This window comes from Sciurus vulgaris, assembly GCF_902686455.1.
Source record: "Sciurus vulgaris genome assembly, chromosome: 3".
Classification (NCBI taxonomy): Eukaryota; Metazoa; Chordata; class Mammalia; order Rodentia; family Sciuridae; genus Sciurus; species Sciurus vulgaris.
This window is the reverse complement of record NC_136463.1, coordinates 183442169-183467381: the sequence shown is the minus strand read 5'-3', so window position 1 is coordinate 183467381 and position 25213 is coordinate 183442169. Positions and strand designations below refer to the sequence as shown.

Genomic DNA, 25213 nt, shown 5'->3' with positions numbered 1-25213 from the left:
GGAGGGGTTTCATGACCGTGGAAGTCGTGTGAAGTTCAAACGTCAGCCCATCAGTAAGGCTTCACCGGAACCCTGCCACACCCCGTTTCCTCTCATCTGGGGCTGTTTTCCTGCTCAACAGCCAGGTGGACTTGACGTCAAGAATGCATACTGACCACGAGGCCCTTCACGGAGAGCCTGCCGCCCGTCCTGGCTGTCGTGTGGTCCCTACGGCATGCTAGACTTCATGCCGCCCATAAAGTTTCCCTTCAAGTTTCTGGCCAGCTCCCTCAGGACCCACTAACGCTGCCCTGGCAGAGCGGCTGGGCCACGTGGCTGTGACCCTCCCACCTTCCTGCCTGGTGAGGCTGGGTCTCTCGGAGTCCTCCTGTGCCAAGCATTCTGGTGAGTCCATGGTGCCCCCACTGGCCCGGGGTGGCAGCCCTCGCCCTGCCGCCTGGCTGCTTCCTCTGAGTGTGGCGCAGGCCGTCTCAGCCTCTGCCCACAGTGCCCTCCCCACCCTGCTCATGTGACCAAGGAGCGCCAGAGTCAAGGAGCACGCGAAGTAGAGCCCTCAGCCCCTGGGTGCCCGCTTCAGGGGCGAGCCATCGCAGGACAGCCCGGGGACACCCGCCCCGCCGCTCACTCCCCGCCCTGGCCACGGGCCTCACTTCCACGCAGACGGCCGTGCTGCTGACGCGGCAGCTCATGACTTCGGAGCCCATGCCCCTGAGCACCAGCTCCGACAGCCTCAGCCTGTAGCTCTCCAGGTTCTGCACGCACAGCCTGTGGAGGACACGCCAGATGCTACCCGGCCAGGGGAGCCAGCCCAGCTCCTGCCCACTGCGCTGCAGCCTGGCGCTGGCTTGGGGTGACCAGGGGTCTGCGGGGCTTGGTGGGTTCTGTCAGTGAAATGCTCACTTCCATCTGCTTTTCTAAAAGTGGGCCAGGGTGAGGGCTGCGCGTGGCGATCAGGACCCAGACCCAGGAGGTGCTGCCCAGCCGGCCCTGCTGCTAGCCCCTCCTCTCGCTGACCTCGCGTCTGCTCTGGAGCAGGAAGTGTGGAACAGAAGGCTCCCACTGTGCTACAGTGCACTGCCACCCCCGAGTGGGACACAGGTCTGTGGCAGTGTCCCCAGACACAGGCATCCAGCAGTCTCAAGGCCTTCTGTCCTACAGCACCCTGCACCCTGTGGGAGCCTGGGCCCACCTGGCCAGCAGGCCCACTCCCTCCAGGAAGGTCAGGCTGTCCTCCAGCAGGACCCACACGGACTGCTCTCCCAGGGCGTGCAGCAAGTGCTCATGGTTGATTCTCCTGAACAAAAGCTGCATGGACTTGATGGTGACCCTGGAAGGAGGCGGGCAGGTATGACGTGGCTGCTGGGCTCTGGGCTCTGGATCCCAACCCTGCTGGGCCCTGTGCAAAGGGCTGAGGGGGTGGCCATTCTGCAAACTGAGAACCACACTATGCTAGACACACATAAACAGGATGGTAAGATCAGCCTCCAGAAACTTCCCCACCTGAGGGTAACACCGGTGCACATGACTCACGGGGCCCAGACTGCTTCTAAGGTCCAACCCAAGCCTGCTGCCCTGCCTCCCCTGGACCCTCCCAGATGCCCGCTGCTCTCAAGTACCTCTGCAGGTTCATCTCCTGGGGCAGGGCCCCAGTGTGCACCAGCCTCCAGGTCTTCAGGACGGGCGAGGCAGCCTCAGGCCTGTGGCTGCTGCTGAGCTGCAGCAGGAGGGTGAAGATGAGGTCCGGGAACAGGTCTCTCAGCTTGTCATCCCGGTCCAGCTTTTCCAGGAGCAGGTGGATGGTGCACAGGGTCTGCGGAGGGAAGGGCCAGGCGGGTCGGGAATTCTACTCTGAGACCCCCGGAGAAGCCCCAGGGCCTGCCCCAGCCACTCACCATCAGGGGGTCCACTGCGGCCAAGCGCCAGATGTCAGCCTTGGAGGTGGCGTTTACCCTGGGGGTGAACCGCGCCTGCAGCCTGCCCATCAAGCCGTGGAGCATGGTCCGCGCAAAAGGCACATTCTCTGCCACGGCCAGCCACACCTCCGTCAGGTGGCTAGCCAAAGACAGGCACAAGGACAGTGGGTGTCCTGCCATGTGCCCTGGCAGGGAAAAGTCCCTTTCAACCCCTTGGCAGGGCCCCAGCCACAGTCTGAGCTCTGGGAGCTGAATGTCACGGAGGTGGTGTGCCTCACCAAAGACTGTGCAATCAGAACCAGGTTCCTGACTCCACGCTGGGGCCCCTTTCTCTGCCCAGGCTCATAGTACTGCTGGGAAAGCCATGGCCCCCTTAGAACACCTGCATTCCTCAAGGTCCCCACTGGTGCTAATATTTGATGACCGTAAGGACATGTCCAGTAATACCCCCAAGGACCTAATTCATGTCAGGCAGTTTGTTGCTGTTATTGTATCAGCCAGTTTTCTCAATGAGTCTTAGAGGAAGATATTTTTCTCTCCCTGTGCTACTGAAGAGGAGATTAAGGCTTCCAAAGTACCAAACTACAACAGGAAATGCCTTCCTCATCCTCAAGTTCAAGTCCCTGGCTCTACTAGAGAAGGACCCTAGGATGGTGCCTTAATGGGCTAGGTACAGAGGTGGGAATCGGTAGGTTCTAAAGGGTGAAAGCAACAAGTCTAACAAGGTTGAACGGAACAAAAAGAAATGTAAACTGCCTATTTGAGTCCTCAAAATCTAATACACAAGTGCAGGGAGGTCAGTTTGGGGTTCGGGAAAGAGGAGGCAGCTGCCTAGAGGCAGAAATCAGATGGGGGAGGGTAAAAAATACTCACTAGTGCCAAGATAAAAAGACCATGGGGGTAAGGACACCAGGAAACAGGGCCCTTGGTCTCACAATGACAAGGAATGGGATTCTACCAGCAGTCAGGGGAGCCTGGAGGAACCCCCAGGGGTCTGGAACACAATGCAGCTGACTGCAGGCTCCTGAGGCCTGGGTTAACTGCCACCTAAGTGCTCACTGACCCTCATGGCAAGCTAATGTGTCAGTTCCAAGCAACAACGTCATGGGGATTTATTACGCAGTGATTGCTGACCAACACAGGTGTTGGTGAACAAGTCACCCTGAACTGGCCACCAGGAATGCCAGCAGAACCTGGGGACACACTACTAGGAATGCACTGTCCCCTGCCCACACCCCCCAACCCTGCTCCAAGTGCCAGGAACCCTCAAAACCTGAGCCACACTCCCAACTGACCCCTGCAGGGGGTGGCAGCTCCTGGCAGGTCAGCCCTGCGGCTCTGGGCCTGAGGCCTGGGTTTGGAACTCTTTGCCCTCCGTTCACAACCTCTTTGGGAGACATCCGCCTCACCTCACTGTGGCCACACAGGCTAGCTGCTCTGGGGGAGGACTCCTGCCTTCCCCAGATGAGCACACTCCCCACCTTTGGGTTTGCAGATCTAATGCCAAGGAGGGGGAGGCTGCTCTGCTTCTCTCCTGGCTGGAGCTGGGGCACTTCCATCCCTCCGGGACCTGGACTCCCTCTGAGGCCACATTTGAAAAGGAACAGGTACAGACTGGAGCACCTCAGGGGCTTGCTCAGACCCGTGGAGGCCCGTGCCGTGGCTCGCCTGCCTGCAACTCTGTCCCCACAGGAAAGGAAAGGGCCACCATTGGGGGATGGTACTGGACTTCCCAGGCCTGACCCAGATGGGACAACCAGGACGTGTGAGGAGCTACAGGTCCCAGATTCCAGCTGGATATGAAGCTTTGGAAGTCTGGCTCCGAGTGGTTCCCTGCAGGCTGGGGACCCCTCACATAAGATTCAGGCTTTGACCCACCCTGGGCCCCAGCTTCTGGACATGTCCTCCTCCTTTGGGCACCCACCTCTCCATGGGCAGGGGCTGCCTCAGGAGTGACGTGAGGACAGTCTCCTGGTGGTAGTGTGCCAGCAAGAGGATGCCTTCAATGAGAAGGCGCCGCACCTCCAGATGGTCCACCACGGGCAGGTGGACCAGGATGGCGCCCAGGATCTCCGCCACCTGAGGAGGGGCAGGCATCACTGGGGGCCTGCAGGCCGCTGTGGGACACCCCTCCTCAAGGGAGGGTGGTGAGCGGGGTAAGACACCAGAACCCTTCCCAGAATCAACACCAGAACCTCTCCAAAGAGATGCTTTGATCTCTTCCTTGGACTGGGGATGGGGAGCCCGGGAGAGGGAGCCGTGGCCTCCAGCTGCTGTTGACGTGCTGCCTCTCTTTCTAGCTATGTCCTCCTCTTTGCCAGCCCCAGGGTTGGTGGAGAGGCGGTCTCAGGAGGAGTCAGCCCCAGCCCCACCGGGGCCCTGGGCAGCTCTGCCACCTTGTCCTCCAGCTCCCTGGCCCGCGTCTGGAGGAAGGTGGCTATCCAGGTGACTGCGGCCTTGTCGTGCGGCAGGTCCATGGCCCCAATGTTCTCGCAGAGTTTCTGGATGAGCGAGACCACCTCATCACAGTTAAAGTCCATGCAGACCATCTAGGATCAGAGCAAAGCCAAGTCCCAGTCCCCTCCCCTGGCTGCTCTTCCTCCGCCCAGGAGACTGTGGCCGTGGCCTTCTCTGGGCTCCCTGTCCGGCTTCTCACTGTCCTGCCAAGCTGCCCAGGCAGCACCTCAGCACCCTCAAAGGGCCCCCACTACCAACCTCGCCCAGTCCTCACCGCCTGCCCCCGCCCTCCCTGCACCCCGCACAGAGTGCTCCCCGACATGTCTCCTGTCCTCACGCCACTGCCCTGCAGCCTGCCTGGCCTACTCCCAGAGCCCTGTGCTCCTCCTGCCACTCCACAAGCCCCTCAGGCCAAAGGGACCTCACTGCCCTGTGAGGTTGAGGGGCCTGTTTCCAGGCACTTCCTCTCCTCAGTGCGCCATGAGCATGCGGGACTCCTCGGGATCATTTCCATGGCACATCGTAAGTGCCAGGAGGAGTTGGCCAGGGAATGTTGGGCACCCTCTGTGTGCCCAGCACCCCAGTGAGGACCCAACCAGACGCAGGTCATTTCAGTATAGATGTAGCCCTTGGACCAACGGCCAGGGAAGCAGCAACCCCAAAGGAGAACACGGGAGACACAGCCAGCCCAGGAAAGCTCTGCCCCCCAAAAATGTCCAGAGGCGGGGACCAGCCAGTGGTCACCTTGGCAATTTTGGAGGACGCACAGAAGATCTTCTCTGCGTCTGTGCCCTGGATGTCCTCCTTACATTTCTCCAGCTCCCTCTCCTTGGAAGCATCCCATAAGGAGCAGGTCTGGCTTGCTGTTGGGAGTACAATTTCAGACATGATTGGTAAGGACCGGTCTGGCTAGGGTCACTCAGTGCAGACTCCTGCCAGCTGCAGAGGCCTGCGCCCACCCGGCATCCGCACAGCCCTCCCTCTTGTGCCTGCTCTCACTGTTCTTCCAGACATGGCCTCTGCCCACACCTCCTCTGGCACCGCTCAGTCCCGTGTCCCCTTGTGCTCAGCTCCAACCAGTCCCACTGCATCCTTGGTATCTGAGAGCTGACCTTGCCCAGCACATGCCTCCAGTACATTCACCCATGATTCTCTCCTTCTGGAACCTTCTGTGACCTCTTGTTGCGCTCACCCTCTCTCCACTCTTCACTCTCCGCTGGCTGCCCTGTTTGTCTCTGGCCTGCCCACACAGACAGTCACACGACCCCCACCCTTGCCAAGGACAGGCCTGCAGAGGCTGGCCCTCATGGCTGCCCTCCCCATACCATGAAGATCTAGCAGGCTGGACAGCACATTAGTTGAGGCCACGCGGGTTCTTTGGTGGGTATCACAGGTGCATGGGGCAATGAGTCCAACCAGCGTGCCAAACTGCCCCAGCTTCAGGGGGATCTGAGGGACAGGGGACAGCAGGGCTCACACCTCCGCCCTCATGCACTCCTGGGGCTGCCCAGGGACAGCATGATGGTGGCGAGAGAGGGCGAGCCCTGTGCTGAACGTCCTGCTCTGGGTACGGGAAGGCTACCCCATCCAGCTCCTCCCAGGCATCAGTCTCCCCAGTGCCACGGTGGCCCTAGAGATCAGCCAGGATCGGGTCCTGCCTCAGGACTCACCCTGAGTCAACTCTGCTGCGCTCACTGCTCTGAACTGAGGCCCAGTTTCTACCTCCAGGCCCTTGCCTTATAACATGGGTCTCCCCGCTCACTATGAGTGTCCTGGGCAGGGGACATCATCCCTTAGTCCCTCACATTCCCTGTCTATAAAGCGAAGTTAACAGTAGTGTCTCCTCTTTTGGGAGATGTTGTGAGAACAGATCAAGGAATCCAGGTCATGCATCCTGCACAGTACCTGGCCTTGCATGGCCTTAATGTTGGCCATAGCTCCTGCCCTGTGTGGCCAAGCTGCTCCCACCTCCATCCAGGTGCCCCAGTGTCTCACCACACATGACCCCAAGACCTGAGGTCGTGCCCACACTCTAGCCCCGGGACACCGTCCTCCTGCCCACAGCCATCCCCAGGCATGGTGCTTGTCAAGACATTAGTGACTACAGCAATCTACTCTCTTGTTTCCATGTGGTACCCAAATGTGTGTGTCCTGTTTTTGTTTTTGTTTTTAAGGAGGGCCCCACCAATGCCGGAGCCTCGGGCTCACTAACCTGGTCCACACCAAGCCACTGGCTGTTCTCTCCCCCTCCCCCACCTAGAACCCTACTGGTCCTCTCCCCCTCCCCCACCCAGAGCCCTGCTGGTCCTCTCCCCCTCCCCCACCCAGAGCCCTGGTGCTTGCTCATGGCAGCCTCTTCCCAGGGGCTCTTCAGGGGCAGAACTGGACTTTGGAAGCTCCCTTCTCCTCTTGGACAAAGAGAGCGTTCTATGGGCATCAGAGTGGTGGGCTGCGCTGGGGCGGGCGCTCCTGGACTCACGCAGACACCGATGCTTTGGATGTAGATCTGCATGAGGTGGAAATGGAGGTTGGTAGCCTTCTCACGTTCCCATTCTTTCTCCGACAAGATCCACTTCTCCAGGAGCTGTGTGTGGAGCCCAGAACACAGAAGTGTTTTAAAATCCTGAGCCAGCCCTGTCCTGGCCAGCTCCTGTCCTCCTGGAACCCCCAGTGAGTTTGACTTTCAGTGTTCCGCATGGTTCCAGGCCCTTCTGGATTTCCAGGCCCCACCAAGAAGGAAATGAGGCTGAGGGCAGAGGGGGAGCTCCCCAGCATCCTCCCAGGATGGTGCTCGGCTGCTGTGCTTGGCCTGGCCCCAAACGTCTGCCTGCAGTAAGGGGCCAGGAGCACAGCCGACACACTCCAGATGGGTCTGGGCCATTCAGACATCTCAGTTCCTTTCAGAGCAAGGGACGCTGGTATTGCGGCTTGGATCTTGTGTGTTCCCCTGATGCACCTCTGGGAAGTGGTGCAACTTTCAGGAGGTGAGGCCTAGTGGAAAGGAGTTAGTCCTTGGAGGACAGACTGGGACCCTGGCTCCCTCCTCTCTTCCTCTTTGCTTCCCTGTGGCCATGAGCTGAGCAGACCTCCTCAGCCAGGCACTCCTGGCTCAAAGCAGGGGAGTCAGCCCGCCATGGCTGCAACCTCGGAAACCATAAGCCAAAAGAAACACTTCCTCCTCTTAAGCTGATTTTCCCAGGCAGTTTGTCACAGCCATGGAAATCTGACTAACCCAGTTACTATGGGACATGAGGGCCACATATCACCACTAAGGGACAGTTCCACACCTAACAACCCTGCTAACGGGTAGACGGAGCAGAAACATGTGGTCCTGGAAAGAGAAATGAACAGATTCACAGGGACAGTCAGAGTTCAGCACTCTCTCTCAATAACTGATAGAACAAGAAGATAGAATACTAGAAAAGACATCGGAAGCCTGAACAACACCACCAGCCAGCTCGGCCTCCACTTGGAATATTTACCAGGGTAGACCAGATCTGGGTAACAAAGTAAGTTCCAATCTATTATAAAAGACAAAAAGTATATAAAGCATAGCCTTGGACAACAAAGGAGTTAAATTAGGAATCCGAACCAGAGAGATCCCTGAAAAATCCCCAAATATTTGGAAATTTCTAATAACCTGTGAGTCAAAGAAGAAATGAAAAGGGAAATTAAAATGTATTTCGAACTAAAATAAAATTAGAATACAACATACCAAAATTTGTGGCATGCAGAAAAAATAAAGTCTATGAACTTCCATTATTTGATCCCAACTTCAAAACTTATCATCACGTTACAGTCACCGAGACTACGGCATCATGAAAACAGGCAGATACAGCAATGGAGCAGGATGAGACCCAGAAAGGGATCCACACATCCACGGCCACTGGGTTTTTGACAAAGGCACAAAGGTAATTCATGGGAAAAGGACAGTCCTTCCAACAAAGGATGCCTTAACAACTAGCTGTCCACATGCCAGGACGTTAAAATTAATACAGTTTATCTGTACCTCTCATCATACGAAATGACTCATATAACATCAAAATAACATCACTTAACATCATATAACTCAAAACATATCAGAGATCAACACAAAATACATCAGAGATTTAATTGTAAAACCTAAAAATATAAAACTTCTAGAAGAAAACACAGGAGAAAATAGCAGCGATCTTAGGTAGGGAGAGATTTCTTAGACTTGACACCAAAAACATGATCCACAAAAGAATAGAAATCAAACTTCATTCAAATTTTAAATCTTCTCCTCACTAAAAGGTACTGGAAAATTCATGAAAAGAAAAGCCACAGATTTGGAGAAAATATTTACAATTCCTGTAACTGGTATACTATATCCAGAATATATTAAACTTCTAAAAAGATCAGTAATAAGAAAACCCAATTTAAAAACAAAAGAACCACCAGCACCTTTCAAAAATGCCAAGGATACAAAAGACGAAGACAAACTGAGAAATGTTCCAGATCAGAGGAGAATAAAGAGACATGCAAACTAAACACAGTGCCTGCTGGCGATTGGTCTTGGGCGCGGCTATCAGGGTTTGACTATGGATCGTGGATCGTAGCAACACTCAGCCCCCAGGCTGATCGAGGTCCTGTTGTGGTAGACCATACTTGATCTGGAGGTGAGCAGTTACCTTCCCATGCTTCAAAAGATGTGTGTGTGTGTGTGTGTGTGTGTGTGTGTGTGTAATGAGGAAGGGCTGGAGAGAGAAAATTCAGGTATTAGGAAATGTGGTGAAATATTAAGAATTATGAATCAGAGAAGTGACTTTACACTCTTGCAATGTCCCTCAGGCCTACCCCCTGGAAGAGTGGCGGCCTCTGGCTCCCCAGCCTCAGCTAGGCAACTCACATGCACCATCTCCTGCAGCCCCCGGGGGTCCATCTGCCTCTGCATGAGGCCCTCCATCAGCTGCTCCAGGGAATTCAGCGTGTTCTCGTACAGAGTCTATGGCCAAGAGAGAGGTGGGCAGCTGTGAGGGCCCCCCACCAGGCTCTGCGGGAGTTCATGCCAGAGTTGAGAGGTGAGAGGACCTGATGACCAGCCACTAACTCTGCCCACACAGTTCTTTATGCTCACCTTCCTGTGGAAGTATAAGACAACCTTTTAAGAGGAAACCATCTTATAAAACCAGGGCCCAGTTCCCCTGACTCCTTATCCTAGGACCAGCTCTTGAAGCAGGGGTGGCCACTTGTCCACGAGCATTTGTCCTCTTCTTCTAGCGTTGCTGGGAAACAGCCCTTAGTCAGGGACCACATTTCCCAGTATCCCTGCATCCAGGTGGAGCCAAGTGACTGCATTCTGGCCCAGAATGCTTTCTATTTCCCCAGGTCCAGGTAGGAAATCAATACCCACTGGGCCCCTAGCAGCTATGCTTCGGAGCTGGTGGGGGCCCCTGTCAGCCTGGATTCCTGATAACTGCACAAAGCAGCTCCCCACCCTCACTCACGGACAACTGAACTTCGCTTGGATGAGAATAAACTTTTATTTTGTTGCACCACTGAGGTTTGGGGTTTATCTGTTACAGCAGCTAACAGTCTTAACTTACTAATAGAGCCCTCTACACCTTGCTGCCGTTCACCACTCACAGGTGGCTCAGGAAGGTGGACTCTGCCCATGTCAGTGTAAACATTCAGGTTCTGACCCAGAAAGTAAGGTGGCCCAGAGGGGACCTACCTTAAGGGACTCGTTGTCCTCTCCAGGGGGTTGGAGAGAAATGACAGAATGTATACTGATATCCATCAGCTCATTACCTTCTTCTGTGGAGTAGAAAGGCTTCAGTTTGCTGGGGAAAGAGGCATTGACAAGAGGACCTTCACTGAGGAGTTGAGTCTCTGCTGCCCACCGCCCAGCCTAGGCACAGAGGCATGTCCCATCCCTGCCCAGGGGCCCTGGCCACCAGCATCCAGTGCTGAATCTCTGAATGAAGAGATTCAGGGGTCCCAGGTCACTTCTCCCACTTCCTGTGGCCTGCTCTGAACTTGTGAATCTCTTTCCTCCCCAGTTTCAACCATGGAATTTGGTCTGGGCCTGAGATTTCCAGGTGCAATACTTGGACCAGCAGCGCAGCACCTTGGTGTTTGTTAGCCACAGAAACTCTGTGGCCCCCTCCAGATCTAGCAAACCAGAACTTCTAGGGCGCACCCCAGCCCCGTGTCTTCACGAACATCCTGGGGGAGAGCTGCTGACCCGGCGCCAGAGCTCAGACTCCCTCTATCCCCTCACAACGCTCGTCAAGATGGCTGCCCATTAGCATCACCTGGAGAACTCCCAGGGGCCCCCACAGGCCACCTCCAGGCTCAGGGGTCCTTACATAAGGGCCCCGGGGTGGGACCAGGGCGTTGGTACTGTTGAAAGTTCCCAGCTGGTTTTATTGTGCCCCAGAGTTGGCGGACACTATCCCACCTTGACTTCAAGCTCACATGGCCACTCTGCTCAAGCCCAGAGCAGGCGTCAAGTGCCGCCGTGCTCCAAACCCTTGGGAGCCCCACTGTAGAGAAACTGGACTCTACTTTCTTACCAGCCCTCCTTTTCGGTCTTGTGCTTGTGTGTTTTGGTTCACCCACAAACACATCCCTCTCTGCTTGTCTTTTCTCCAACCCCTGAGAGGCCGGGACCAGGGCTTGTCCAGTACCTAGTGTGTAACTGAACATGTGCTCAGCTGGGTCAGTGGAGTGAGTTTACCGGCCACCCACGGGCCACCTCCCAAAGCAACTGTGGCTCCCGAGAGCCCAGTAATGGTCAGTCCTCTGCAAGCCAAAATGTCCCTACCACTCCAAATGCTCGCCACAAGTCTGTAACGTCCCCCTCCCCTCCTCCCACAGGTGGACCACTGGGGAGGCACGCCTTTGCTATCGTATCGCCTCGGAAGCCTATCCACAGTGGCGTTGGGTTTGCTGACTGAGCCGCCTCCACTTGAAGGGGCTGTCTCCCTGAGGCTCCCCACATTGCTCAGAGGCTGCCTCATCCACCCAGCAACCCTCTGCCCTCCTGCTACTTCAGGAGAAGCATTCGGCTTGAACTGTTGCTGGGAATCAGGGAGCCGACCCTGTCTTCTGGACTGGCGCTCTGCCCCAGACCCCAACACTCAGGCAGGTGGGAGGAGGAGGTGTCCCTGGAGCACCAAGGGGTGTCTTGGGCTTTGTCCCCCCACCAGGGGCCCCAGGGCTCAGACTGGGGCCCAGCTCACCTCAGGTGTGAAAGGGTGTCCATCGCCATTGTCCGCACGGGAGAGGCCAGGTGGTCAGGGGGCTCTACCTTGAGGATCGCCTGCCCGGCACAAGCAGGGTGGTGACCTCGGTGTCCCCCAGGAGGCCCTTGGCTGATGGGGACAGTGGCTGCAGTCCATAGCCCTGGTACAGGGAAGGTCTGACCCTTCACAAAGTGCCTGCCACCCCACACCTCTGACTGGATTTTGTTTGTTCGCCTGGCCTTTGGCATCTTAGGAGGCGGCAAAGAGGAGGACAAGGAGCAGGACCCACCACTGAGAGGCTGCATGTCCCTGGCCGCATGCTTCCCTTGCTGGAGGCCCTGTTCCCTGGTCTACACGGGACTCGACACCTGCTTCACAGGCTGCTCCAGGCTGGTGTCAAATGACACGTTTGTCCCCAGCCCTGAGTGGGAGCCAGTGAGTACTCATCTCATTGGGTTTCCTGCTCTACCACATCTCACATCCCCAGGACATCCAGCACTGCTCGGGTGTTTTCCAGTGGCCCAAGGCACTGATCGTGATGCCAGGGGTGGGGAGGTCTGGGTGACAAAGGACATGAGCTGTCCCACAGGCTCCACCGGCCTTCGGACAGCTGACACTTTTCTGTCAGATGTCACTCTAAGCCCTGCCTCTAGAAAGTCACTTTCCCCTAAGTCCCTCACCAGGAGAAACAGCAAGGCCACAGTGGACTTTTGATGACCAGCCCTGAGCCGGACACCTCTGGACACCACAGGGCCCAAGTCAACCGAGAACCTGCTCTGGTTTCCAAACTCTCCTTGCTACGGACCCTTTATCAGATACAAAACTGGTTCTCTGACCTCCTGCAGCTGGACAGGGCTCTGAAGCCCCCGCGCCCCACACGTGCCCTGAGAACCTGCCCCAAGGAGAAACCAGTCGGGGAGGGTTAGAGCCCGCTCCTCCCAGGACGGAGGCCCCACGGGCTCACCATCACCAGGCGAGTCAGAGTTGGCTTCTGGGCAAAGTAAAAGTCCTGCTGGTCCTTGATGTTTATGATGGCGCTGGTCACCTGCATAATACTCTTCATGAAGGCCAGCTTGAGGCTGATGTCCTGTGCCCAGAGCAAGGATGGAAAGGGGATGCCATTTGGGAGGGATCTGCCAAAGAGCCGGAGCCGGAGGCCTCACTCCTGGACCCCTCTACTCCGAAGAAGGTTCAGTGTCAGGGACGCTCTGAGCAGGGGCTGGCTCAGTCTGTCCTTAAGGCTCACTGACTCCGCATCTGCCCCATCACGGGGGACGCAGGACCGGCCACAGCACCCCAGACCCCACAGAGGATGCCACTCCCAAGCCTCCTGCTTCTGTGCCCCAGGGCAGCAAGAGCTCAGTGAGCAGCTTCAAAGGCCCTGCGTCACCAGGCAGGGAGAATGAATCATTGGTATAAAATAGCTGGATGGTCACTGCATGATTCCATAGCCCGAGGAACCTGGCGTGGTCAGCCGGGAGTTGGGAGGAGGGACCGGGAAGGTGGGAATGGGACACGGGGAGCCAGCATTTGATGGGCACAGGGTCTCTGTTTTGCAGAATGAAGAATTCTGTAGAGGGGTGATGGCTGCGCCCAGTGCCGGTGCACTACTGTCACGGAGCTGCTCACTAGAAAACGGCTATGTGGTCATTCGTATGTTGCGTGTATTTTACAGTTTTCAAAAAGTAAAAATGAAATAACTTTTGCTTTACCCTGTTTTCTCCTCTGCTATTCCAGGAAAGTACCCAGTTCCTTAGCACCTTTGTGTTTGAAGACAAGCCCACTTCTTGTCCTTTATGCAAGGGCCTGGCCAGGTGTCAGGGTGGGCCAGAGGTGGGCCAGAGGGAGCAGGAGAGTCTGGGAAGAGGCAGGGCTCACCCTGTGACTCCTGGGCACCCACACTCACCCACCCAGCTTCAGGGGTGGCTGTCCCCCTGCTTCCCTGCACGACACCCAAGAACAGGGAAGAACACCAATCTGGGCAGTGAGATCCCAAACGCCGCGTGTCCGGGAGGACTCCTGCGTGTCCTGGCTGGGGAATGGCCAGGGCGTGAGCAGGGGCGCCCGTTGGCAAGCTCAAGGGAGGCACCCGGGCTCTGGGTTACCTGGCAGCTGCTGGAGTAGTGGTGAACGATCTTGGCGGTGATGGGGGTGTCCACGTGGGTGAGGAGCATCTGGGGGTGGCAGTAAGAGGACACGCAGCCGTACATCACCATGAGGGCGCTCTTCACCGTCTCCCGCCTCCAGGGGTGGTCCTTCTGTGGGGCAGTGAGGAGGGGCAAGGACCACTGGGGGAGCAGGGGGTGCTCAGCTCGCCCTCTGGGGAGCAGCTGCAGAGTCACCCAAGGGTGCCCACAGACTGTTCCTGGGTGTCTGGGGCACTGGTCCAGACGTGCTCCAATATACCCACTTCCATCTGGACTGAGCATCTACTACACCCAGGCACTGGGCAAGACGCATGGAGTGAGACAGACCCAGGGCCCCCTACCCCAGGAGGCTTCGGTCCAGTGAGCGACACCAGGACCACCCCTGGGCTGAGGGAGGGAGGTGGGGCAGCCCAGCCGGAGGCTGCCTGTGCTTTCCTCCACACCTTCACCTGTCGGACACCTGCTCGGGTCAGGTGCTTCGGAGCTAGGCATGCGCTGCCCTGCCTTCCTGGTCTCCCACCCTGGGGAGGAGTTGTTGGAGGCCACCAAACCTCCCCTGGACAGGGAGCAGGGGCACCCACACACTGCTAGGCCTTGAGTAGAAGTCTGGGTCTCAGTCCTGCTGAGGGAGAAGCTGGGCGGAAGTCAGGGACAGTACTGATTCTCTCCATCCACACAGCCAGACTCCAGGCAAGGGTCTGAGGTCAACGCTAAAGCCTGGGGCATTGGCAGCAGATGGTTTCCTATGGGGGTCAGTCAGCTTGCAGCACCATCTTCTGAGACCCCAGAAAATGGACCTGGCTTCCCCTGACCAAGCTGTGTGCATGTGGACAAGCTTGTGTGTCCTCTTCTCTAAACAGTGGGAATATGGCCCCTCCACTTAGCACATGGTTACTTAGCACATGGACACTTAGCACTGTCCACTTAGCACATGGTAGCGCCCACCCAGCATCTTTGGTAGGTGCCTTGACCTTGATGGGGGTATGAAGCGGTGCAAGTAGCCTTGTTAGGGTGTCCCCACCAACCTCCCTCCTAGCCAGCTTGGGTGATCCAGCACTCAGGGAGTCTCCACTTCTGGCTGAGGGACCCAGTGTCGGGAACTGGGAATGTTTGACAACATCAGGCTCCTGCAAGGCCCTCCCATGTTCTTCAGGTGTCCTCAGTCATCGCAGCGACAGGAGACACAGGGGAACAGGGCACAGCAGCTGTGCTGTGCTCAGGGCCCCGCGGCCAGAATGGAGCAAGGGAGCCTCACCCGCCAGGCACTGATCTGCCAGGACTGCTCCGACTCCTGGATCCTGTCCTCGAAGTCTTGGAGCACGTTGAGCACTGTCTTCACCTGGCCGTGGGCACACAGGCCAAAGCACAGAATCACGCCCTGTGGGGAGACCCCACCAGGCAGGGTGAGGGCCTGGGGCAGGGAGGGAGCCTGCACACGCCCGTGCACACACACACAGGTGCCAGCACACATGTATGCACAATGTCTGCACTTGCATGTAGGCACATGAAAGAATGCACACGTCCCCCGGGGTCCCAAGGCGTCTGGTGGGCTCGAGGGGGCTGTGGACACCCTCACCTCCCGGTCAAAGTCGTTGCTGTAGTCGGTCTTATACAGCAGCTCCAGCAGCAGCAGCTCCACCTTGTCGGCCTCCAGCCCCAGGGCCAAGGTGAAGCCCAGGGCCCGGTACAGAAAGCCCTGGAGAGGTGGGTGAGAGTAGGCTCAGGCTGCCCCGCTCCCCTCCAGAGGGCGCTGTTGCGCTGTGCTTGCTACACATCCCTCCAGATTTTATCAGGATGATTGTTATTATCTTACTGTACAGATATCTAGGCATGTCCTATATGCTTTGAAATAAATATTCAGGTTATTCTGGAGGGCCTGGTTTTATACAGGCAGGCATGGTGAACATCTCAGCCGCCTGAGCCAAATCCTCTCCCATGTGAGCGGGCCCCACAAGGCTACTCCCCGACACAGGACATGCAGCCAGAGGTGGAGCATCCTCCCGTGAATCTGCTTCTCTGATCACTAGTCATGTTGATCATCTTTTCCCAAGAGGCAGTTTACCCCCTTTAATTTCTGGCTATATTCTTTCCCCAATTTTTCTAGTGGGTTACTTTATTATTATTATTATTATTATTGGTAAGAATTTTATTTTTATACTCGGAAACATAAGAACAATCGTGTAATCCTCACAGCAACTTGATAAGGTGAATGTTAATGTAGTCAGAGGTGAGAAAAGATGCAGGAAGCGGAACCGGGGTTTAAAACCAAGCAGTCATACTCTGAAGCTCAGGTTTCAGCACCGACTTATCAGAAGCCTCCACTAGGGTCAGGGTTTTCAAGATGGTGGAATAGAGGAGGTCGCTTTCCTGGCTGCTCCATGGAGCCAAACCAAGAAAGTAGTTAGGCGGCTTCTCAGCAAAGGTGGGTAGACAGAAAAAGGGTGTGGGAGGGGCTTTACTGAAATTTAGTATTAGATATTCAAAGCAGACTGGGGACTCAGGATGTGATAAAATAAGGAAGAAACCCCAGCATCATAGACACTGCCAAGGCTGGAGTCACCAGCCAGAGCAGCCCTCTGAGCAAAGAGAAGGGATGAGGGAATTAAAGAAACCTGCATTTTTAGGACACGTCCTGAGACATGTCTGGGTACAGAGTTTAGAGATCAAAGACACTGCTTGACTAAAGTGAAAGGCACGCTGCACAATATCCTTCTGCAGGAAAGAAGCTGCGTACTCCTCGTTGCAGGCGGAGGACAGAGGAAGGAGCCCTTTTGCAGGCACAGTGTCAGGGCCAGCAGCTGGGGAGCCGATTCCCAGTAAGCCTGAGTTTGACCTGAAATATAGGCCTGGCAAATCCACACTGCATGACACAGAGTGTGCCAAAGTGACCAGAAGAAAATCAAACACAGAGAGGTTTACGCAGGGGAATACTGGTCATGGAAACCCGCCCAGCTCTTCCCTTCCCCCTCCAGTTCAGCTGCTCACAGGACCAACTGGGAAATTCGAAAGGGCAGGGGTGGAAGAGATGGAGTTTGGAGACTGAACCTGAGACCAGGAAATGCGGGGTCCAGAGGTGACATAGGGACTAAGAATTGTGTCCCCTTCCACATGAGTGGAGCCAGGGGAGATCCCTGGGAGGCCGTCTTCCAGGGTGGACCAGCAACTGCTGGGCCCTGGAGGTGCACTGATTTGAAGTCTCCAGACCAACTGCATTTAGTAGGGAGCCTGGAGTCTGCCTAGGCCTGATCCTCCAGGAATTCCACTACTGGACTACCTCTCTCACTCCAGCAATCGGAGGGTGGAGCACTAGGTTCCAAAGGACCCCACCTAGCACTGCTGAGAAGCTGAGAATCTTTTGAACTCAAAAAGAATTCTTTAACTTTTCACTGAGATGTTTTTTCTCTCTTTTCACTGTTTAATTGTGATCTTAATGGTTCATGGACATTTATACATACTCATATTTGTTTTTTCTCATTTCTAGCATTTTTGAAACCAGTTATTTTTCATGGATCGGTTTCTTGAGGACTAGGATGTTTGATCAGCATATTTCAGTTTTGCTTGTATTCTTTTATTTTATTTCTAACTTAAAAATTTTTCTTTATATCTATGTATTTTTTTCTCTCACCTGTTTCCCTTGACTCTCTGTCTCTTTTTCCTTCTGCTAACAGTCAATCTCTATTATTATCTCTTTCACTCTTCCCTTAATTTTTTTACTTCTATCTTCTCTTCTCCTTCCTCTTAATCATCATATTCTATATCACTTTTGCTCTCTCCCTGTTCACCATTCAAAATTGTAAACTGTTTTGCGAACTTATTGTTTTTATTGTAGGCAATAACTGATCATATCATTTCTGTCTATTGGGACCATTAATATTGTAGATGGCATAGTAGTAACTACTTGGCTTAATGCTGTATATTGTTTGCATTAGTTGTTGTTATTATTTGTCTCCTCATAAATGGTGAGGTATTGGAAACATCAGGGAAATTATAAGTTCACACTAGATCCAGACACACAAAAAACATGAAAAACAAGGGAACAAATCACCCCTAACAAACCAAGATACTCTAATAGCAGAATACAACAACACCACAGTGGAAGAAATATCAGAGACGGAGTTTAGACTATACATAGTGAAACTGATCTGCAAGGTAAACGATGATGTAAAGAGTTAAATCAGAGAGAAAATGTAGGAAGTGAAAGGTCACATCAATAAAGAGATAGAGATTCTGAAAAAAAAATCAAGCGAAGTCCTTGAAATAATCAATAAACCAAATGAAAAATTCAATGGAAACCATCACCAACCAATTAGATCACTTGGAAGAGAGAGTTTTAGGCAATGAAGCAAAATATATAATCTTGAAAACAAAGTTTACCATGGGGAAAAGATGTTAAGAGACCAGAACAGAAGTTGCAAGAAATACGGGATAACCTGAAAAGACCAAATTTAAGATTTATTGGGATAGATGAAGGCTCAGAGGTACAAACCAAAGGAATCTTTTCAATGAAATAATGTCAGAAATTTTCCCAAACCTAAAGAATGAAATGAAAAATCAAATACAGGAAGCTTACAGGACCCCAAATATGCAAAATTACAACAGACCCACACCAAGGCACATTATTTTGAAAATGCCTAATATACAGAATAAGGATAGATTTTAAAGGCTGCCAAAGAGAAATAACAGGTAATATTTAGGGGGAAACCAATATGGATCTCAGCTAATTTCTTGACATAGACTCTCAAAGCTAGGAGATCATGGAATAATATATACCAAGCTCTCAAAGAAAATGGATGCCAGTCGAGAATACTATACCCATCAAAATTAAGCTTCAGACTTAATGAAATAAAAATCTTTCATGATAAACAAAAGTTAAAAGAATTTACAACTAGAAAACCTGTACTACAAAACATACTCAATAAAATATTTCATAAAGAAGAAATGAAAAATAAAAGTGAAAACCAGCAAAGGGAGGAACCACACTAGACGAACAGTCAATCAAAGGAGAAATTTGAACAAATTAAAAAGCCAAAATAAATAAAAATGACAGGGAAAAAATCATCTCTCAATAATAACATTGAATGTAAATGACCTAAACTCATCAATCAAAAAACATAGACCCAACAATATGCCATCTCCAAGAGACTCACCTCATAGGCAAAGACATCCACAGAGTGAGGGTAAAAGGATGGGAAAAAATATATCATTCACACGGATCTTCTAAACCAGCAGGAGTTTCTATCCTCATAGCAGATAAAGTGGACTTCAAGCCAAAATTAATAAGAAGGGACAAAGAAGGACCTTTCATACTGCTTAAGGGAATTATTCATCAACAAGACATAGCAATCATAAATATTTATGCCCCAAACAATGAAGCATCTACATACATAAGATAAAACCTTCTCAATTCTAAGAATCAGACCACAAGACAAAAATACTGAGTGACTGTAACACACTTCTCTCACCACTGGATAGATCCTCCAAACAAAAACTAAGTAAAGAAGCTATAGGACAAAAATACGATTAATAATTTAGACTTAACAGACTACATAGAATATGACTGAAAACACTTTCTTCTCAACAGCACATGGATTCTTCTCTAAAATAGACCATATGTTAGGCCACAAAGCAAGTTTCAGCAAATACAAAAAAGTAGAGATAATACTCTGAATTTTATCAGCTCATAATGAAATTAAATTAGAAATCAACTATAAAATGAAAATATAAAAGCTGCTCTAACACCTGGAGACTAAATAATATACTATTTAATGACAAATGGATAGCAAAAGAAATCAGGGATGGAATTTAAAAATACTTAGAAGTAAATAAGAATTGCCAATTCAGCATATCAAAATCTCTGGGACACTATGAAGGCAGAGCTAAGAGGAAGGTTCATTGCATTGAGCGCATTCATTAAAAGAGGAGAGAGCCAACAAATAAATAACTGAACTTTACATCTCAAAGCTCCAGAAAAAAGGAGAACGAATCAACATCAAAAACTGTAAAAGATAGGATATAATTAAAATTAGAGTTGAAATCAATGAAATGGAAAGAAAATAAACAATCTAAAAAATTGACAAAACAAGAAGTTGGTTCTTTGAGAAAATAAATAAAATTGATAAACAGCCAAGTTATGAAGAGAAAGAGAGAGAAAACTCAAATTACTAAAATTCACAATGAAAAAGGAAATATCACAATGGACACTCTGAAATACAGATGACAATCAGAAACTATTTTGAAAATTTATTTTCTAATAAAATAGAAAATCTTGAAGACATCAACAAATTTCTAGAGAAATATGACCTACCCAAACTGAACCAGGAAGACACAGAAAATTTAAAGAGAACAATTTCAAGCAATGAAATTGATGATGTTATCAAAAGCCTACCAAGAAAGAAAAGCCCAGAACCAGATGTATTCTCAGTTGAGTTTTACAAGACCTTCAAAGAAGAACTAACACCAATCCTCCTCAAATTATTCCATGGAATAAAAAAGGAGGGAACCCTTCCAAACTCATTCTATGAAGCTAGTAACACCTTGATACCAAAACTAGACAAAGACAAATCAAGGAAAGAAAATTTCAGACCGATATCTCTGATAAGCATAGATGTAAAAATTCTTAATAAAATACTGGCACACTGCATACAAAAACATGTTAAACAGATAATGCACCATGATCAAGTGGGGCTCATCCCAGGGATGCAAGGTAAGTTCAACACACAGAAATCAATAAACATAATTCATCACATCAGTAGACTCAAAGACAAGAATTACATGGTTATTTCAATAGATTCAGAAAAAAAATTGACAAAATATAGCATCCATTCATGTTCGAAACACTGGAAAAAATTAGGGATAATAGGAACGTATCTTAACATTGTAAAAGCTGTGTATGCTAACCAACCGAAGGCCAATATCATTCTAAATGGAGAAAAACTGAAGGCAATCCCCCTAAAAATTGGAACAAGACAGGGATGCCCTCTTTCACCACTTCTAGTCCTGGAAACTCTAGCCAGAGCAATTAGACAGAAGAAAAAAATTAAAGGGATACAAATAAGAACAACTCAAACTGTTCCTATTTGCTGACATGATTTCATATTTAGAAAACCCCAAAACACACCACTAGAAAACTTCTAGAACTTATAAATGAATTCAGCAAAGTAGAATTCTCAATAAAATTCTGGCAAATCACATACAAAAACATATTAAAAAGATAGTGCCTCAAGATCAAGTGGGGTTCATTTCAGGGATGCAGGGTTGGTTCAACATACAGAAATCAACAAACATAATTCATCACATCAATAGACTTAAAAACAAGAATCATGCGATCATCTCAATAGATACAGAAAAAGCATTTGACAAAATACAGCACCCCTTCAGGTTCAAACCACTAGAAAAACTAGGGATAGTAGGAACATACATCAACATTGTAAAAGCCATATATATTAAACTCAAGGCCAACATAACTCTAAACAGAGAAAAAATTTAAACATTCCCTCTAAAACCTGGAACAAGACAAGGATGCCCTCTTTTACCACTTCTATTCAACATTGTCCTTGAAACTCTAGCCAGAGCAATTAGAAGAAAGAAATTAAAGGTATACAAATAGGTAAAGAAGAACTCAAACTATCACTATTTGCCAATGATATCATTCTATATTTAGAAGATCCAAAAAATTCCACCAAAAACTTCTAGAACTAATAAATGAATTCAGCAAAATAGCAGGATATAAAATCAATACCCATAAACCAAATGCATTCCTACATATCAGTAATGAATTCATTGAAAGAGAATTAAAGAATACTACCCCAGGGTGAAAGATAGGGGTTATCTCTCACCCTGCACAAAAATCAACTTAAAATGGATCAAGGACCTTGGAATCAGACCAGAGACCCTGCATCTTATAGAAGAAAAAGTAGGTCCAAATCTTCAACATGTTGGCTTAGGATCAGACAGACTTCCTTAACATGACTCCCATAGCACAGGAAACAAAAGCAAGAATCAATAACTGGGACAGATTCAAACTAAAAAGCTTTCTCTCAGCAAAGGAAACTATGAGCAATGTGAAGAAAGAGCCTACAGAGTGGGAGAAAATCTCCGTCACTCATAGTTCAGATAGAGCACTAATTTCCAGAATATATAAAGAACTCAAAAAACTCTACACCAAGAATACAAATAACCCAGTCAACAAATGGGCTAAGGAAATGAACAGACGCTTCACAGAAGATGTACAAGCAATCAACAAATATATGAAAAAATGTTCAACATCTCTAGTAATAAGAGAAATGCAAATCAAAACTATACTAAGATTCCATCTCACCCCAGTTAGAATGGCGATTATCAAGAATACAAGCAACAACAGGTGTTGGCGAGGATGTGGGGGAAAAAGGTACACTCATACATTGCTGGTAGGGCTGCAAATTAGTATAGCCACTCTGGAAAGCAGTGTGGAGATTCCTTAGAAAACTTGGAATGGACCCACCATTTGACCCAGCTATCCCACTCCTTGGCCTATACTCAAAGAACTTAAAATCAGTATACTACAGAGATACAGTCACAACGATGTTCATAACTGCTCAATTCACAATAGCCAGATTGTGGAACCAACCTAGATGCCCTTCAATTGATGAATGGATAAAGAAACTGTGATACACACACACACACACACACACACACACACACACACACACACAAAAGAATATTACTCAGTCATAAAGAATAATAAAATTACAGCATTTGCAGGCAAATGGATGAAATTGGAGACTATCATGCTAAGTGAGATAAACCAATCTCAAAAAACCAAAGGACAAATGATCTCGCTGATGAGCGGATGATGATACATAATGGGGGGTGGGAGGGAGGCAAGAAAGGAGGAAGGAGGGACTGTGTAGAGGGAAAAGAGGGGTGGGAGCGGTGGGAGGAAGGAAAAAATAACAGAATGAATCAAACACCAATACCCTATGTAAATGTATGATTACACAAATGGTATGCCTCTACTTCGTGTACAAACAGAGAAACAAGATGTACACCAATTGTTTACAATAGAAAAAAATAAAAAATAAAAAAAGAATACTACCCCATTAACAATCACCTAAAAAATAAAATAAAATACTTGGGAATCAATATAACAAAAGAGGTGAAAAACCTCTACAATGAAAACTACAGAACACTAAAGAAAGAAATTGAATAAGACCTTAGAAAGACCTCCCATGCTCCTAGATATGTAGAATTAATATTGTCAAAATGGTCATACTACCAAAAGAGTTACACAAATTTAATGCAATTCCTATTAAAATTCCAATGATGTTCTTCATAGAACTAGAAAATGCAATCATGAAATTCATTTGGAAAAATAAGAGACCCAGAATAGCCAAAGCAATCCTTAGCAAGCAAATGAAATAGGAGTATCACAGTACCAGACCTCAAATTGTACTACAAAGCTATCATAATAAAAACAGCATGGTATTGGCACTAAAACAGACATGTAGACTAATGGTATAGAATAGAAGACACAGAGACAAACCCACATGAATACAGATATCTCATACTAGACAAAGGTTCCATAAACATTCACTGGAGAAAAGAGAGTCTTTTCAACAAATGGAAAGCCACATGTTACAAAATGAAATTAAACCTCTAGCTCTCACCCTGCACGAAACTCAACTAACAGTGGATCAAAGACTTAAACACTAGAACAGAGACCCTGCAACTACTAGAAGAAAAAGTCAGCCCAAATCTTCACCACGTCAGCCTAGGATCTGACTTCCTTAACAAGACCTCTAATCTAATCACGGAAGTTAAATCAAGAATCAATAAATGTAAAGAGAGAGCCTACGTGCACCATAAAAACAAATAACCCAATCAATAAATGGGCTAAGGAACTGAACAGACACTTCACAGAAGATATAAAATCAATCAACGAATATATGAAAAAATGTTCAACATCCCTAACAATGAGAGAAATGCAAAAACTACTCTAAGATTTCATCTCACTCTAATCAGAATGGCAAATCAAGAATACAAGCAACAATAAATGTTGGCGAGGATGTGGGGAAAAATGTTCACTCATAATTGCTGGTGGGGACTACAAATTGGTGCAACCACTCTGGAAAGCAGTATGGCAATTCCTCAGAAAACTTGGAATGGAACCATTTGACCCAGTTATCCCACTCCTCGATTTATACCCAAAGGACTTAAAATCAATATACTACAGTGACACAGACACATCAGTGTTTATGGCAGGTCAATTCACCACAGCTAAACTATGGAACCAACCTAGATGCCCTTAAACACACACACACACACATCATGTTAAGTGAAATAAGCCAAACCCCATAAAACAAAGAAGGAATGTTTTCTGTGATATGCTGATGTTAATTCACCATAACAGGGGGGATAGGGAAGAATAGAGTTCCTTTATATTAGGTAGAAGTGAGTGAAGGGAGGGGAAGGGAATGGGGAAGGAAGGATTGTAGAGTGAAGCAGACATTATCACCTCATGTACATGTGTGACTACATGACCCGTGTGATCCTACAATACGTATAATCAAAAAAATGAGAGAATACACTCCATTTATGTGTGATCTATCAAAATGTGTAAATGCATTCTACTGTCACATGCAACTAATTAGAACAAATATATTAAATAATTTTTAAAAATTGGGAAAAACATAGCAGGATATAAAATTAATACCCATAAATCAATTGCATTCCTTTATATCATTGATGAATCAACTGAAAGAGAAATGAGGAAAACTATTCCATTCACAATAGCCTCAAAGAAAATAAAATACTTGGGAATTCAATCTAACAAAAGAGGTGAAAGACCTCTACGATGAAAACTACAGAACACTAAAGAAAGAAATTGAAGAAGACCTTAGAAGATGGAACAATCTCCCATGTTCTTGGATAGGCAGAATTAACATTATCAAAATGGCCACACTACTGAAAGCTCTATACGGATTTAATGCAATTCCTATTGAGATTCTGATGACATTCTTCATAGAAATAGAAAAGTAGTCATGAAATTTATTTGGAAAAATAAGAGACCCAGAATAGCCAAAGCAATGCTCAGCAAGAAAAATGAAGCAGGAGGCATCACAATACCAGGCTTTAAACTACACGACCAAGCTACATAACAGTGATAGCATCGTGCTGGCACCAAAACAGACAGGAAGACCATTTTTCTACATGTGGACATTCAGTTGTCTTAACACCATTTGTTGAAAAGATTATTCTTTTCCCGTTGAATTGTCCTGGCATCCTTGTTGAAAATCAATGCATCATAAATGTGAGAATTCATCTCTAGACTCTCAGTTCTATTTCATCAGTCTAAATGTCTGTCCTTATGCAAGGACCACCCTGTCTTGCTTGAGTCCTCCAACTTTGTGATATATATATATAATTTTGTTGGCTGTTCTGGGCCCCTTACATTTTCATATGAATTTGGGGACTAGGGCATCAGTCCACCAGAGGGGGAAGAAAGCTA

At 49.2% G+C, this 25213-nt stretch overlaps 1 protein-coding gene across 1 annotated transcript in view; it reads right to left on the bottom strand.

Annotated features, from left to right (window-relative positions):
• The window catches only part of MROH2A (maestro heat like repeat family member 2A), a 60153-nt gene that overhangs the window by 6978 nt on the left and 27962 nt on the right, over positions 1-25213 (bottom strand). Inside the window, exons 18-33 of the mRNA XM_079132249.1 lie at positions 15305-15424; positions 14984-15106; positions 13687-13839; positions 12546-12668; positions 11579-11658; positions 10066-10174; positions 9241-9336; positions 6850-6954; positions 5696-5819; positions 5115-5233; positions 4310-4462; positions 3838-3992; positions 1893-2052; positions 1617-1810; positions 1190-1327; positions 651-765 (exon numbers count right to left, since the gene is read on the bottom strand). Of these exons, the coding sequence (XP_078988375.1) occupies positions 651-765; positions 1190-1327; positions 1617-1810; positions 1893-2052; positions 3838-3992; positions 4310-4462; positions 5115-5233; positions 5696-5819; positions 6850-6954; positions 9241-9336; positions 10066-10174; positions 11579-11658; positions 12546-12668; positions 13687-13839; positions 14984-15106; positions 15305-15424 (2067 nt within the window). The remainder of the gene's footprint in view (positions 1-650; positions 766-1189; positions 1328-1616; positions 1811-1892; positions 2053-3837; positions 3993-4309; positions 4463-5114; positions 5234-5695; positions 5820-6849; positions 6955-9240; positions 9337-10065; positions 10175-11578; positions 11659-12545; positions 12669-13686; positions 13840-14983; positions 15107-15304; positions 15425-25213) is intronic.